This window comes from Chironomus tepperi, unplaced genomic scaffold, assembly GCF_022539635.2.
Source record: "Chironomus tepperi strain 1889 unplaced genomic scaffold, CSIRO-AGI_Ctep_v1 contig_465, whole genome shotgun sequence".
Taxonomy (NCBI): domain Eukaryota; kingdom Metazoa; phylum Arthropoda; class Insecta; order Diptera; family Chironomidae; genus Chironomus; species Chironomus tepperi.
Genome location: NW_027226587.1, coordinates 597,372 through 615,490, shown reverse-complemented (window position 1 = coordinate 615,490; position 18,119 = coordinate 597,372). Strand labels below are relative to the sequence as shown.

Sequence of the window (18,119 nt, the reverse complement as noted above, 5' to 3'; positions counted from 1 at the left end):
TTTTAGATGAGTAAACATCTATTTTTGATCTTTACCATATAGTTCGTTCTTGCAAGACTGCGTTTTTTGTCTATAGGCCTGCGGTTTGGTACTATCCCAAGTTCTAACGTATTTCTGTCCTCTCTGGCTTTCAGAATTTTTATTAGTTATTTATTAAACTCTAGACTAAATTGTCAATCTACAAAAAAATATCGACGTAACTTATGTGCAACCCCTAATTACGAAAATAAGTTTATTGATGCGACAAAGTGGAATGTTGTGTGTTGAATCAAGTATAATAAAGAAGAAGTTGTAAAGATTTTTTAATGAAAAGAAAGTGGACATGATTATGAGACCTTCATAATGGTCAACATTAATTAATAAAAAGTGATCATGGAATTCCTTTCTTATTATTCATTTATTTGCTTCTTATTTGGGTTGCAAAATTAAATTATTTTGTGAATTTTTTCGTCTTGCAAGTGAAAAAAGGACAGAAGAGCAGAAGGACAATAGGAACAATAAATTAATTAAATAAATAAATACGCGGGGATGTACAATAAATTACTATCATAAATTACATCAATATTGTTTCATCATTCATTCATGGATGTCATAACCTCTGTAAGGAAGTGGCGCACTTCTTTCTTGTCGTGTAACAAATCGTCGTCTTCTATGATGATCACCGCCGGCATTTACCTGTAAGCAAACAAAAAAAAACAATTGTGTTGTAAAATAATTTGCAATGAAATCGAAAAGAGACGAGACGAATTTTATGTTTATTGGATGGGATTTGTGTGAAGTTGGCATGAAATTTTTTTTGAGACAGTTTTGGGAGGCTTACTTTTGGGATGCTTTCTTTTGATAAGCCTGATGACTGCTGTGGAAAATTTCAAGTTTTATTAATCAACTTCAATTTTTAAGGGGGTCATAGAGGAACTAGTGCAGTGGTGGGCAACCTGTTTTTTGTGCTACGGCACAGTGACTCTAGAAAATTTTGAGAATTTTGAATTTTTTGGGGAATTTTGGAAAGTTTGTCGTAGCACATCCGAAATCTTTCATGAGTCACACAGGTTGCCCACCACTGAACTAAAGCAATATATATCAGAAGTTCGGAGTATTTGATGGATATCTTAGCATCAAATGACTATGAAGCTCTATAATGATCAGTAAATGCTAGTAAATTGATGAACAAATGACATAAAAGCATCAATATTGAGACAATTAATTATACAACTAATTCATCACATCCTGATCATACACAAAGGATTCAAATAAGTCTCACAACCTCTAATTCAAATCAGCAATATGTCAAGTCATACCAAAAACTTTCCACATCAGTAACATACTTGACATTAAACTAGAGTAACTAATTTTTATGATTATTCACTCGAATTCACTCTAGTTATATAGGAAATATTCATCGCCATCGATACTCAACCACCTAAAACTCATCAAAGGTTTGTAACTACTTATCAGACATGAAATGAAATTAAACTTGTGGTTTAAAAGCATTCTTGATAAAATTCGCTTGTTTTAAGAGCACTTGAGTTAACTCTTTGACTATTCAAGCAGATTAAAATCTCATCGCGACTTCACACAAGTGTCGGAGCATTACTCTCGACCTTTTTTTATGGCAATATTTAATGGAAAAATGGCAAAGCGATGAAGAGAAATGAAATTTATGGAACTAAAAAAAAGAAATTAATAAATTTTCTAATTTGAGACTAAATTGGGTGAAAAAAGGTTAATGCTTAATAAAACATTATTTATCTCATATTCGGAATCAAATAATGAGTTAAGCGGTTAATTTTTTTTTGATATTATCATAATTATTTCCTCTTTCTCGCACCACATTTCAGCACTCATCGCTACTTAATAATTGAGAGCATTTAGAGCAAATAATGAATACATACATAATGAACGGAATGACCTCCATCGCCGCCACCTTCAGCTAATTTCTTCAATCCAACGATTCCAGCCAACATAAGTGCCATCATTGAAACACCGAGAGCCTTTGCAGCAAGTGCACCAACACCTCCAAGTCCCATTGTTGCCATCATTTTACCTAAATAAATTAAATAATAAAATTAAATGATGCATGATTGAGTTATAGCCAGCAGCACATACCCATCATCAACATTGACATGAGCATCATTCCGCCTCCCTTGTCCTTCTTACGAGCTTCTGCAAATGAAAGAGAAATTTGTTCATTAATTTTTTTGTTTCCAACGAAATCGAAATGTTCAGTCATTCAGGCATTTGTCTTTAATTAGCATCAACATGCGAAAAAGTATATGTTGGACATTTTTCTTCGTCTATGTCATTAGTTCCTCACTTATTTGATGAGATTACTTAACACACTTCTTTTTTCGTAACGAATTTAATTAAGCAAGTGATAATAAGTTGTGCTGCCAAGACACAAACCTACCGACAAAAAAAGTTTAGCTTGTTTTCGAAAAATATAAAAAGTATTAAGCATGCTTTTAGCTCAAGAAATTGCTTTTCTATGATTGCGCTTTTCAAGTTTCTTTTCTCTTCTTTGTTGGAAGCTCCAAAAGTTTCGTAAAACTTTTTTTTCTTACTTTGTCGTCTTCACACTTCCTCGAAAATAAGCTTCAACTATTTTATGCAGTAAGCAAAACTTTATTTATCGAGGCAGGAATGGAATAAATAATGAACAAAGGATGTAAAGAGTTTTTTGAAGCTTGTACTTATTTAGATGTTACTCAACATCCACCAAAACATGTTGAAACTTTTTGAAATTTCATAAAAAAGGGTTTTGCGTGAGGTTTTTTAAAAATATGAAATTGTTTGAAGTGTTTGGAAAATATTACACGTGAATATGCAAGGATGGGAAATCGAAGAAGTTTCTGAGGTGTTAATTAAGTTTTAAATGTTTTTTAGAGTTTTATTTCAGGTGTATAACAATTTTTTCGGGGTATTTAAACTCACTTTGAAGTTGTTCATGAATAAAAACCAACTACTAGCGATGAAAAAAGGTCTTTAAATGTTTCTTAAGGAATTATATGGAATAACAAATGAAGAATTATAGAAACAAAAAAGCAGTAATGGGGAAGTAAGGTTAAGTGTTTGGTTACCAATTATAACGACCGTGCTCGATTCCAGTGATAGTTAAATCTAATTTTTGACGCCTTATCACTGTTATAGACACTTCAACTAGGTTTGTAGAATTCACGACGTATAATTTGTGGCTAGGTGCATTGAATTGTTGTGTATACTCTGGGTCATGCAATTTTGCAGAGTTAAGAATTCATGGCTTCACAAGATGCAATAAAAACCAATCAGACTTTCGCATGAAAATCAGGAATGTTTTATTAATAAATATTAATTTAAGTTAGGATGAGTTTCTTGGTATACACCTACGCCTACACGGTAGGGTTCGGAAAAAGACTAACTGATAATCTACAGTTATTAACATGTAGATTATCTACAGAAAATCTACAGTTATCTACAGTTTGCAAACTGTAAATTTTTTGAACGAAAAAAAATCCGTTAATCAAAATCGAAAATTTTGTAAACAAACAATTTTTTTATTCTTTTTTCGTATCAAATTCACTAATTTGCTGCTCATTTTAATCACTAACAGTGTAAATATGGTGTAAATATGGTGTAAATATGGTTTCATAACCATTTTCTTCTTGATATTAATCAATTTAATTAATTTAAATTTCAAAAATGTTTTTTGTGAATAATTTGTGTGAAAAAGAGAGAAAAGTAGCAACAGAAGCTGTTTGAAGGATTGTTTAGCCAGTGTAGAATGATCTCGTGAAAGAATTGCAAGTCACAGGCAATCCAAAAGACTCAGAAACGAAAAAATCATAAAATTCATATCGATTTACGAAAATTCTTTGATTTTTGATGTTGTTGATACCAAAAATTAGATTTGTGATATGCTTATCTCAATTGATGTTGAAATCAATTCATAAATTGATAAAATTGATATAAATTCATCAAAATAAATAAATTTTGTACAAAAATTATAACGATTTTTTTTGTTTCGAACAAAAAATCTACAGTTAGTTATCTACAGTTTGTAACTGTAGATAAGTGTAGATAACTGTAGATAACTGTTAATAACTGTAGATGTCCGAACCCTACTACACGGTCTTACACTTACATTTAGACGTACAGTAGAGCAAGAGTAAGTGTAGGTTTAGCGGTAGGTGTATACCGAGAAAGTGGCCACTGGAATAGCCTCTTTTTGTTTAAATTGATCACTTTGTTCAAACTATCCTAAATAGGCAAGGAGCATGCTCATGAAAGTGTCTACAAAATGAAGTATGCTCAATTATATTGATTGAGAAGCATGCTCATTTAGGTAAGTATGTTCATTGTCTGTTAGGGTATAACACAAACTTTAGGCTTCTTTATGTCGAGACAAAGACTTGTTAGCCTCGGATTCGAGATTTTTCAATACCAAGACATTAGAAAACCCTAACAAACTTCATCAAAATTCAGCAAATTCCTCAAAAATTACAAAAGTCTCATCACAGTCAAATTTCTAAAGAACAAGATATTTCTTCCAATTATCTTATACATCGGTATGACTTACACATTGCTGAACTATCTTGACAAAAACAAAATTATTCAGCACCAACATATTTCCATAGGAGTAACAAAAAGACTCTACAATTCTATGTGATGTAATTCACATTGTTATGAAGTGTCTATGCTTTGACAATATACAACTACCTACAAACTTTTACATCAAACTTTTCATATTATTTTATATTTTGATGAACTTGACTACTTTTTTTGTGTATTACTACATCGTCAATTTCTTTGAAGTTATTTAATTAAATCAGCAACATATTAAAACGTTCTACGAGGTTTTTCATTTTAATGAAGAAGTTTGAAGCTGCTTCATGCTTAATGGTACAATAACCAGCTACACAGGAAAGTGTTGAAAAAGTTTAAATATGGAATGAGGAATTTCGGAATTTTTTTCTATAGCTTTAGGAACGAATTTTATATCGCAAGTCATTCACAGTGTACAGGTGGAGGAAGTGGAATAAATTTTACAGTTTTTCCTGATTTATGGAAATATGCTTTGTTGATGTATGGAAGGTAAAATTCTACAGCAGTGGTGACATTTACGAAATTTCATTTTGGTTACTGGATATTTTGTTATTTTATGGCACTTCTGTGAACTTGAATTTAATTATGAATATAGTTTTTAGTTTGTTGCTGATTGATATACTCGAAAATAACAAATTGGTTAATCAATCAAAAGTTAGGCTTAAGGCTAGTATGGCTATGACTTGGTAGCGGATTCCGTTTAAATTTGGAACCATGTCAAAATCAAGCCGGTGTGATGTAGCATTTTGGATTGATTAGCTGACGTGTAATTGTTACTTGTTATTGGCAGATGATAAAGCTTGCTATAGGCACCATTATTGAAGGCCATGAATCAAAATTCATTTGTATAGCCAGCGTTTTAAGGAAGTAAGTAGCTGATGTGTACTTTCTGGAATATTGCGGCAAATCAAAGAAGCTGTATCCGTCTTTTAGTAGGCATGACTAAAATTTGTTGCGGTAACTTAGTGTTGTCAGTTCCAAATTTGATTTTCTTAGTTACTAGCTTTCAAGTTTAGATGCTTCAACTTCATAATGCAGTGATGCACAACCTTTTATTTTTAGCAGCACATCTAAGTGGTAAGCCATGACCAAAATCTCACAATACGTTCAATTTATGGCATTTTCAAAAAATTTCGGCCATCAGATTGCTCACCACTGGCTTAACATCCAAGATCATGACGAAATTGAAGCTCTAGAAACTCTTAGATTAAGGAAAGAGTCAGGAACATAAATTGTTGCCGTAATATTCCCAAATAAATAAAATGAAAATCGTATCCATGCATGTAAAAAGACTTTCTTATTTTTGAAAGAGATTGAATCTCTCAGTTTCTAAATCAACACCAAGATTTGTAACAAACACAAAGTGTGTCATACCAGAAATAGATATCAATAAATGCTTGGTACCGATAACCAAGACAATCATTGAACAACGTCATTTGAAGGATTACGAAAAATACTCAAAATATATTTTTGTTTCCTAAAATTTGATATCTTTGACTATGAAGAGGATTTTAGGAATTGATATTTTTCAAAAGCAGTCATTAAATATTGAAATTAATCCTTAAGTATCTCATCAACACCACACATGTAAAAGTTTAAAATCTTTAAAAATTATGGAATTTTATCCTTAATACTTTTGTAAAATAATTGCATGTTGTGGGTTAGTATATCAATAATATTCTCTTTCAACCTACATTTGACAGCCTTAACAGCACATAAACATATCCATGACAATAAATAGAAACACAAAACCTTGTTTATGTATCACAATTTAAATCTTAAAAATCAGATTAGACGAATCCAATTTATCAAGAAAACAAGCATGTGAAGCTGCAATAAAGCTCACTTACCAATAATTGCTGGATCATCGCTATTGAAAACGTTGTTTACGATTTCTTGTAAGTCTGTTTTTCCAACAATATCCGAAAATTTAATTTTCAAATCGTGTGTCTGAAGATATTTTGCAATTCTAACAAAGAATGTATCGTTCTTCTCCTCGTCCATAGAACGTTCATCATTTTCATGATAAATCTTGTTAAGATTCTCATTCTGTACAAGCTCTAATCCCGGCATAAGACGTAATGTTTCATCATCCTGATTTGTTACGACTTGATTTAATGCTTTTGCGAGGAAATTTGCACTTCGACATAAAATTGGATTTTCACTTTTAACACAATCGCTGTTAAGATCAGCTTGTGCAATCGATAATGATAAGACGGTAATACTGAATATAAGGAAATACTTTCCCATGATTATTGAATGCACTTGACTTTATATTTTTTTTGGTATATGTCTATAAACACTTTGAATGATCAACGTAAACTGATTTATTTTGGTAGAAATGCAGATCAATTTATACGAATTCGTAGCAATTTTTATTTCTTATTATTGAGACCGAGAAGTTTTTTGCTGTTAAAAAAAAAGTAACAAAAAAAAATTTTTACTTCTCTTTGGTTGGCATTAAAAAGCAAGAAGAATGATGATAGATAGAAAAGAAATGAAATGGATGTAGAGTGTAAGTAAAGGTAAGTAAGTACATAAAGAATTAAAAGAAACAGCGAATTACGATCTAATCAAGCGAAAAAACTAAACCACGAAAATGAGTTGCTGCCGCTCATTTCTAATGGCACATCAGGCGCATATTGTATCAAATTGGTTTGGGGAGGTCGTTCACTTATGACGTAACTTGACCCTGACCTCTCATCCGTACGTGTTTTTGGAGTGCAACAACATCTTGACGCACTTTCCTTACTTACTTGGCTGGTCATATAGATCAATTGTGATCTATGGCCTCTCACAGATGTCCCCTGAAGCTGGCTCTATCGCTGGCTTCCACTTGCCGATTTCCAATAGCAAGCACAATACAATTTGGTCGTGCAAAGTGAGTCGTCCTAGAAAGTCAACTTTAAAGACCTCCCATACCCACCCAAAAGGCGGAGGGAGGGGGGGCTTGGAGTTCTCAAGAGCGTTACCTAACAAGCGAACAATCCCATCTAGAAATATGGTTAAAAACACCAATAATTTAGGCCGTACTGTGAGAATACTGTAAATTTTCAATTCATTCTTTCTGAAAATTTCACTGGAGCAGTCAATCGAATGAATGAAGAGATTATTGTTCCCAGGGGAGCGATGTTAAGAACAGGAAATGAAATTCAAGAACCGACAATAAGAAGTCGTGGTCCCTGACTCGAGAGAAAAATAAGAAACAAAACGAAATTAGTCGGGTTTAACTGCAAAAAAAAAATAAATTTTAATCTAACACAATTCAAAATTGAAAGCATCCCAAATACGCTTCAAGATGATTAAAAAGCGATGATGATGAAGAAGAAGAAGTTCTTTAATAATAAGAATCGAATCAAAAAAATGAGTAAAAGTAATTTCATTTCAATTAAGCACTTTTCTTAATTATTCGAATGATATTTAAAATAGCTTTGAGCGGTAAAATTTAATGAGTCGAAGATATAGACCATCGGTGCCCCCATGCCCATTCAAAAATCAAATTTCTATTTAGCACACTTTTTGAGGACTTAAAAATAGACATTTTTTTTTCTTTCATTTCTGGTAGAAACAGCTATTCATTGATCATAATTATTAAAGTTAAATGACTGCTTTTTTCTAAATTTTTTTGATTTTTTTTTGAAAGCAGACTTTTGCTCACCTCAATCACTGTAATTATCACAATTAGAAAGGATTTTTTTATGCTCTATAAAATAAAGTAAATAAATTTATGTACTTTCTTCGTGGTCAAGTTCAGTAATAAATGAGGATTCTAATGTTGGCAGTAGCGCATTTTATTTGGGCATTTAAATTATTAAATAAATAGTAAAAATAAGAATCATGTTAAATAATGACCAGAATGAAGGATAGATAATAACAATGACCATGTAAATGCGTTTACCATGACTTCTTAGTATGGATCGTTTAAAAATTCAGGCCTGCAGTCTTGAACGAATTATAAGATACAGTCTTAAATTGCAGCTTGCTGATTTGAAATGCAGAAAATGCAGGCTGATCTTGGCTGAGTCTAAGAATAGGATACAATAGAATAAAGATTAGGGTCCGTCTGATGTACCATCCCTGCGTATCATTTAAAGGATTCCGATCTCTTTGATAAATTTTTACAATTTCTGAGTAACGTTGCTTCCTTATATCCTGAAAGTTGACCTTGCCATCAATGAAATTTCAATTTTTGAGCCCTCCTTCTTCATCAAGTGTACTTTGTGTCACGATCTCTAAGAACCTTCGGTAAATTCTCACTAGGGCTATGATGAGAGGTAAGTCTACCTTTTTCCTCTTTTTTGTATAGAACTTTAGGATAGCAAGATGCTGAACTCTTAAAGTGTCTTCATGTTACTGTCATGTAACGAAAAAATCGTCATGATTAATGCATTTCTAACGTCACCGACATGATATGTCACACGAGCAGGATAATGATTTATTAATTTAGTATTCTAAAAACGAACGTAACAAGTGAACGGCATCAATTCATGGAATTGTTGTGTAACAAACGATGCAAAAGTGCTGGGAATTAGAAACTGGCAGAAGTTATCTAAAGACAGGTCCAGTTTTTGACAAATTCTAAATGCACCAATGGGTCTCCGTGCCTCTTCGCCAAGGAAGTAAAATAAGTATTATGGTATCAAAGCAGAGAAGAGTCTGAAGACACGAATCATATTGAGGCGAATCTTCATTTAGACGATTTCTAGTCTCATTCTATAGTCAAGCTCGGTGTATGTCTTCCGCTAAAATTCTTATATGTTAGCATGCTGCAATAACTTAAATAAGATCTGAAAAAATACAGTACTGTGTAATCAAATTTAAATAAAAAGTAAATTCCCGAAACTCAACTTCAAACTCAATTCTTGCTGCGTCATTAATAAAATTCTTAAGACATTCACCCTGATGCTTATACATATGCTAATGATATTCTGTCAAAAAACGCGAGCATTCTGATTTATTTAAAATAATAATAAGTTGTTCAAAATTAATTTATGATTGGTAATTAGCATGTAGTTAAAATAATAATGATAATAATTATTAATAGTCACTTCTTATGCTACTCATGTTTATTTATTAACTAAAAAAACAAGAATTTTTGCTTAAATTATAATTTTGAATTATTCCTACTTTTTGGAATATCCAAAATTTATTCTCGAATTCTCAATAAAGCCATTAAATAAGAAATTGTTCAAATTCATACAAGACTGACAAAAAACGATTTAATATTTATCTTACATTGAAATAAATGCTAAAAGAAATTTAAATGTAAGTCAAATTCTTCCCCATTACCGCCAACTGCTGAGTCAGTATTGTTGATAAATGAAATTAAAAAAACGTCTTAATTTTCACCAATTTTTCAATAAAACTATTTTTAGATAAAATCAATTGTTTTCGTAATGAAAGCGAATCAAAATGTTTTTCATCCAATTTCTCCATTGGAGATGGATTTAGAGTCTCGAAAGTCATAACAATTTAGTAATGCTTTCATTGTATTACATGTCATGATTAATTTTTGTATTTTTGGCGTGGCGCTAGTGTTTTGTTTAATATCATGGGGAGCTGTGTACGTATGACGTCCGACAATTAGAAGTTTGAAGAGTCTGGAGAGTCGTGTGATGCTTGAAATTGATACTACTTTAGAGTGCTCCGAGCGACACAAATGAAGAAGACTCTGTAACGCCGCCAAAAGCTCTTTTTTTAATACAAATAGGAAGGTGCTTCGATGTCGAGATCAAATGACAGCCACATGGAGGCGGATGGCCATAGATGCCACAGACGTATGGATGCAACATGGTGACGAAATCAATTTGGAATTTAACGAAGTATTTAAAGCTCAGTTACAGAGCCTTCTTCTTTTATGTCGTTCGAGGTGTAGTCGAGTGGAACAGACTGCGATCAGTCGACTGTATTATCAAGTTTACAATTCAACAGCAAATTCCACAAGTGTCAATTATACAATCAAATACACGGTGTCGAACGAAGTCTGTAATTAATATAATTGTTTGTAAAAGCCTCTTTTCGTGTATAAATCCTTAGTTGTCCTTTTTATTTATAATTTGATATTTGTTCCTAATTGTATAAGTGTATGAATGTTGATTTGTATGGACTGATTGAAAGGTTTGAAAGGATTCAAACACCTATGAGTGAATGTATATATGTTAATTAATGTATAAATGTAAAAAATGTATAAAATCTCACTTTTAATGGCTTATTCAAAAATCCTCGTCCGACTTGTATGAATGTTTTATATGAATGAACGAGAAATGGTCGGACCGAGGGGCAAGTTACTTTAAAACATCGAAATAATGTCGAAAATGATTCAAAAAATGATCGTTATAAATAAAATGAATGAAAATGATTTAAATGATCTGAATATATATAAATTTAAAGAAAATATGGCTAATTTAGCCAACACTCCGCCAACACAAAGAATGATGAGTGATGATTTATGCTGTAGTTGACTATGATGTCCTCAGTAATATGTGCTGTTGTTGAATCATGAATATGGTGTGCTGTCTCATCAGATCAGTGTGTGTGTGTGTGTGTTCATCACCTCTTGTCCTTAAATGATACTTCAATCTATTCAAAAGATAAATAATTGGAACTGCTTTTTTGCATTATTAATGAACAATCTCGTTCACTTTTAAGATCTTTTTTGATCTATGGACTTTATTTTAGGATCTTTGCGATCTAAGGATTTCTTTTCAATTTTGTTTCAGTATGTGTCTATTTGCACGAAAAAATTTTTGGATAATATATTGGGGATTTAATAAATTACAAATGTAATGTTGCTTGTTGAAAGCATTCGATGTTGCATAAATTGACTATGCTTTGTAATGAAATTGATAGATAGTAATGAAATTGATCATAGAAGTCTGTCTTCCTCAAATGTTCTTGCTCATTGGCAAATCTCAATAGTATTCCCACAAAATAATTTAAATTTATTTTCAAAACTGATCAATCGATGATCAACTATATATATATATATATTATTTATTTAATTTATTTTTTATGTGATTATGATATAAAATGTACAGTATGATTGAGCTATGCTGTTGAAATTGATTCAATGAATGTGCTATATGGAAATTGATTCCTGGAATATAAATATGCACTGGAAGTTGATTCCTCAAAAAATTATAAATACTTGATCCTCAAGATCATTGGAAATTTATTCCTTTAAATAACTTGACGTGGAAATTGATTCCTCAATAATAATAAATATGGATGGAAGTTGATTCCTTCAATGGAAATGTGGAAATTGATTCCTCGATAATTATAAATATGGATGGAAGTTGATTCCTCCAATGGAAATGTGGAAATTGATTCCTCGAAAATCATCGAAATAATGTGGAAGTTAATTCCTTTTGTTGCATGTATCTATGCTTAATAATTTATGTGTCATGACTTCTTATTGCCGTCCACGTCAATTGAATCTGAAAAGTTCTGCCTAGAACTTGGAACTTCATGTAAATTGGAAAATTTTAATGAGCTCTGTGCTTCTGAATAAGCTATGCGTGTACTTTCGCATGCTTTGTGAAATTGATCCACAAAATTTTTCAGATTAAATGTAATTAATAATTTCAATGTGTGCCAAATGATCATGAAATTAATTATGATTAATTGAAATGTCGAGTAATTTTTATTATTTATGTTTATGTGCGAGTTATTTTGCGAATTTTTTCTGCTATGAATTAAATGCTTATTAGTATTGGGCAAATCAGGCCAATAATTCTCAGGCAATGCGGAAAGATGAGGATCTTCCTTCATTTGGTCTTTAATGTTAAGTTTACTTAATTTCTCATTAATGATTTCATCGTTCTTAAAATGAATGTGAGACTTCGACTTCTTTATTGTGTTATGAGAATGATTATGATGAATTAAACTATTATTGTGTAAATTATTCATATGATCATCATATGACATCGTATCACTTCTCATATGACCGACTCTGTGAACTGTAATATTATGAATTGGATTATTAGAAATGGAATAATTATCTTCAGATTTCTTTCTTCTGTTGTCATACAATTGTGCATTACTAGAACTATTACTTTCTGAATTGGCTTCACTTTCGCCATTTCTATTCATCTTCCTGCCTTTGCGACTATAACAAAATATTATGTGATGACTAAATGTACAGCCTTTTATCTTACATCGGAACTTATGACATTGCTTGTGTCCTGGCTGACCACAACATATACATATGAAATTAACCTTTGCTAATCTACTAGCTTCCTTCCCATTTAGTGACCAAAGCTTATTACATTTAAATGATGAGTGGCTTTTGGACTTATGCAACCAACAAAATGAATGGCTGTTTGGAAATAAACTCATCGATTTAATTAAACTACTTATGGAATGTAAAGAGCTACTGTCATGATGTTCTTCATCATGCTCATTATGATTGCTGCTGTCATCCATCCACGGATCTATCTCTTCAGCTGCTATCTTGGAATTAATATGGGGTACCTGCTTGGATAAATAGATAGCAATGTCTTCAACTGAAACTTCTTTCTTATTTTTCTCAAGTTTTGATTTCTGTTTATGCCAACCTTTCAATAATGTATCAGGCATAACATTAGCAATGTGTGAAATAACTCTATCATCAAGCTGATGTTTCTGTTTTCCATACCTCTTAACTATATGGCTATAGTTAATGATTTTGTCGATAAATTTTAGAATGTCATTGCAGTTAGAATCATCATCAAGCTTTTTTAATAAAATAATCGTTTTAGTTTCTTTGTTGATTAAATTTATAGACTGACAAATTCTCTCATCAATTAATTTTAAAGTATCTAAATATGTCAGAGGATTAAGCAAATTAATTCCTCCTATCTCTAAAATTTCTTTAGATGTAATTGATTTTTGAATGCGCAAAACATTCTCAGCATGACTAAACAGCTTATGTGATTGCTTAAATAGATCATAGAATATAGACCACTTAGTGTCAATGCTGTCTACAATAGGCAACGACTCAAATTTAGACTTCTTCCTATCTTGTCGCGTGAATCTGTATAAATTTATGATTGCTTTGGATGCTGAAATGTTTTCATCCTCACTTTCATCGTCCTTATAATTTAAATTGGAAACATCACTAAGAATTGAAATATTTTCTGAATTACATTTATTTTTCTTACATGACATGCAAGCGAAATTCTTATTCTTAACTGCTCTGTAATCTAATTTATCTAAGCATTCTAAATGAAAAATATCTCTGCACATTGGACATATTACAACTTTATCGATTATATCGAATGATTTCATGCATGCTTTACATGAGAAATAATAAAATGGATTGAAACTAATGATCTCAGATATACTATCTGGATCTTCTTGTATTGCTGGATGTTGATCATCCATACTCGACATGATTAATTTATTTGGCAACAACATAAAGTAATAATAAAAAACTAAGCAATTTTATTTTTAAATCATCAAGGAAATTTATTTAAATAATTTAAAATGTATGTAGGAGCATCATCATATATATTGACATCAAATTTTATTTTGTGTCTAAATAATTTTAAAATGTTTTTTGTTTTAATATTAATTACTTTTATTTATCTTTTTATTTTATTTTATCACAGCAGTTATCTTAACTGCGCCTTTATCTATTTATTTTCGTCTGACCGAGTTTCAATCAACTGTCTTTTTTTTTTTTTTTTTTTTTAATTAATTAATTTTTGTTCACTTTTATTTTAATGTATCTAATTCATCACTGTATTGTATTATCGTCTTATTTATTTAATGTATTGTAATTAATTAATCAATTGTTTCTTTTCTTTTTTAGTTTGTATAATATTTGAGTTTCAAAATGATTTTATTCACACCTGAGACCCCCACTCGTCAACTTTTTCTAATTTTGTTGAGGTTTCTCAGCGTTTTTGAACGTATCTCATTAACGTTTGTGTGTGAATTTTTATGACATTCGTAACTGTTTTGTGAATTTTGAATTTTCTGTGTTTTTAATGACATCTCAACAGTTTTTTAAAATTTGAATTTTGTATATATTGTGTTCTATTTTTCTTGTCTTTTAATTTTTTATTTGTATCACTTTTAACTTAATTTTATCACTTTTTTAGACACTATTTATGTATATTTTACCTTTTTACATGTTTCCATGTCTGTCATTTCACCTTCCTTTGTGTGATTTTCTAACCTCGTGTTTTTACCTCCTGGATGTTTGTGAATCGTCTGGATGTTTGTGATTCGTCTCTGTTGTCTTATTTATTGATTTCTTCGTGTCTTTTCTGTTGATTGTTGTCTTTGTTCCACTTTCTGTTGATTTATTTGTGATTTTATTGTATTACAGTCCACAAATTAAATTATTTTAACTTTATACTTTTTTCACTCGCGACTTGTTCGTTTCAACTGAATTTTCAACACTGAATGTTCGTGTTTTTGTCTTAATGTCCAATTTTACTAACTTTACTTTTATTAGCTATTTTAATCGATTTAAATCGCGAGAAGCACTACTTTTTATCACTTTGACTTATTGCACACTTATTTTCACTGTTTATAATTCAATTTTTAGGGTTATGACTTTTTTCAATGTGAATTTTGTAATTTTTTTGTTAATTTAACTATTTTAACTTCACGACACTATAAAAGTGTTTGAATAATGTCGAACGAAGTCTGTAATTAATATAATTGTTTGTAAAAGCCTCTTTTCGTGTATAAATCCTTAGTTGTCCTTTTTATTTATAATTTGATATTTGTTCCTAATTGTATAAGTGTATGAATGTTGATTTGTATGGACTGATTGAAAGGTTTGAAAGGATTCAAACACCTATGAGTGAATGTATATATGTTAATTAATGTATAAATGTAAAAAATGTATAAAATCTCACTTTTAATGGCTTATTCAAAAATCCTCGTCCGACTTGTATGAATGTTTTATATGAATGAACGAGAAATGGTCGGACCGAGGGGCAAGTTACTTTAAAACATCGAAATAATGTCGAAAATGATTCAAAAAATGATCGTTATAAATAAAATGAATGAAAATGATTTAAATGATCTGAATATATATAAATTTAAAGAAAATATGGCTAATTTAGCCAACACACGGCAGATTGTAAGTTAAAGTGGCTTGGTTGAGGAAAGGTTTTATACTTCGGAACGTAATTATTGAAATACCAACTCAACAAGTATTGGTTCGAGATTCGACAGGTGACATTTTTCTTAAGCTATAGGAACAACAAAAAAGTAGTTCTAATTCATTTATAGATTGCAAATCGACTCAGTGCAAACTGAGTGGCGAAGCACCCTTACTCGTAAATCAACTATTAGCCATAAAACGCCTTTGACACTGCTCTGGATCTCAATGATCTAAATTGCACAGGTTATTTATAAGGCAACCTGTTCAACTCTGAGTAGTCAAGACAACTTGTTCAGAAATCTTCATACAAATTCTAACAAAATCTGATTCATCTTAAATCTCTGCTTCAATCTGCAGAAACAAGCAAGATTTAAAATTCCCAATGTTCATACACGTCACTTACAAATGACAAAGAAGAAGCATTTATTTCCACGACATTCGCTTTGCTCTTTTTTTTTATACTCTGTATTTTTCCATCACACGCTTCACACTAATTCGTGCTGTTACTTATGATATTCTCTTCGCTAGTGCTATTATATCTTGTAGCTTATGTCTTCATTGTTGAATCTCATGTATTACTTTGCTTGTAATTATTCAATTTATAATGGAATTTATGACAGTTTTAAAATTACAGCAGCTGTTACAAGATTTGGCTTCCTTCTAGATTCTTTCCCATAGGTGTATTTCAAGGTTCTTATTTGAAGTTCAAGGATGTAACATTGAAATATTTGATTTGATAAGCCACTCAACGTCTCACATAGCAATCAATATTCTTCATACTTTAGAGAATGATTTCTTGAGAAAGATGATGAATGAGCATGGAGGAGATGGTTCTGAAGTAGAATTTTCAATGTGGAAATGACTATCGAAAGGTTAAATTGATTTTACGTGAAGCTATTACTTTAAAAATGCGTCAAGATCTATTGTTTTCAGTCAATGATTCTGGAAATTTGACATTTATCATATTTATAGTCAACATAGGTTTATATCAGTAGTGAGCAGCCTGTGTGTCACGGTATGTTACTAAGTATCACTGGTTTATCATGAAAATCTCAGGTGTGAATCAGAATCTAAAGATTCTGGAGACCTTAACAGTTAATGAGAATACACACATTATCAAGCATACTCATTTACATGCTAGTTGTCTTTTCATGGGATGAGGTGAGACGTAGCATCAAAAAAGGTTGCCAATCTCTGATTTACATTGAATATAACTAAAATCTTTACAAAATACCGAAGAATTGTTGACAAAAATTTGATTATATTGACATTTAAAAGTAAACTGTGTAGGTTTTAATCACTGTCGTTGACAAGTTTTGCATGATTCTTAGAAGCGTTTTTAATTTTGTAGCCAGAACTCGAAGTTGACTTGGATTTTGCATGCAAAAGTCAATTTCTCACTGTCGCATCAGTGTTCCGCTCCCGACATACCCTGATGGAAAGCCTCGACTGAAACTGCACACGGTTCATCGGTAGTATACCGCGGCATATAGGTTACCCATCACTGAATTTAACCTTTTTTGTCTCGTCTTGCTGCCCATTTTGATAAATGCCTTGATTACAAAAAGACCTAAAAATTGACTCTACATCATATAAAATTCGAGTATTCTTCAAACCCTGATTGTAATTTATCCAAAGAACATGCTTTCAAAATACAGTAACACCACTACGGTACCTGAAATCGGTCCAGGAAATGATTCTTAGAAGTCCATTAGCTTAACTGCATGACCCATTGAACCACATTTTTAGTGAGAAAAAGTAAAAAGTAAATCGGAAGCTATGTTGTTTAAATGTTCATGGTTATTTAAACGTAACTAATCAGTTTTAAAAGACCGAAGAATATTAAAATGTGTTTGTAGGTTTCATACAGCTGGTTTTCAGATGCTATGATTAGATTATTATGATATACTCTTTTATTCTCAACAGAGAACTTTATCCTTTAGAGATAAATTAATCAGAGACTAGAAATGTCGGATGCATCAAAACTTTTGAAATCTAAAATGGAATTCATAAACTTTTCATCTGCATCTTTTCATTTCTATTTCTATTATGTGTTGTTCTATATTTTTATCTGCATATTTCATGATGAAATGATTTTTCATTCCCGAGCAGCACAGAGGAGTCGGTAGGGCGCCGGTGTTGATAGCATGACGGAAGGGTGGCTTGATGGCAACATGTTGACTGTGGTCAACCCTTTTCAGGTACAGAAGAAGACGTGGAAACTCTCAAAACAATCCTGGATTCTAAAAATCATGTCCGGAACTGCTGGAAAGGTATTTGGTGTCTTTTGGTATTTTTGGAATTTCGCGTCTTGGTGAAAACTAAAATTCTCCTAATCATACTGCTCGGGTCACATTTTAATCAAAAATACCATTTGCTTCATCAAGAAGGAATCTGTACTTGTTGATAATTAAATTTAACACTTCATTATCAACAC

The 18,119-nt window shown here is 31.4% G+C and overlaps 1 protein-coding gene across 1 annotated transcript; it reads right to left on the bottom strand.

The window, feature by feature from the left end:
• Nucleotides 1–425: 425 nt before the first annotated feature.
• Nucleotides 426–6,887, bottom strand: Osi5 (Osiris 5). Its single transcript, XM_070651673.1, has 4 exons — nt 6,429–6,887; nt 2,107–2,163; nt 1,893–2,044; nt 426–675 (listed from the first exon to the last, which is right to left on the bottom strand). The coding sequence occupies exons 1-4, from the start codon at nt 6,826–6,828 to the stop codon at nt 577–579; spliced, it is 708 nt and encodes a 235-aa protein (XP_070507774.1). The 5' UTR covers nt 6,829–6,887; the 3' UTR covers nt 426–576.
• Between the last annotated feature and the right edge of the window lie 11,232 nt (nt 6,888–18,119).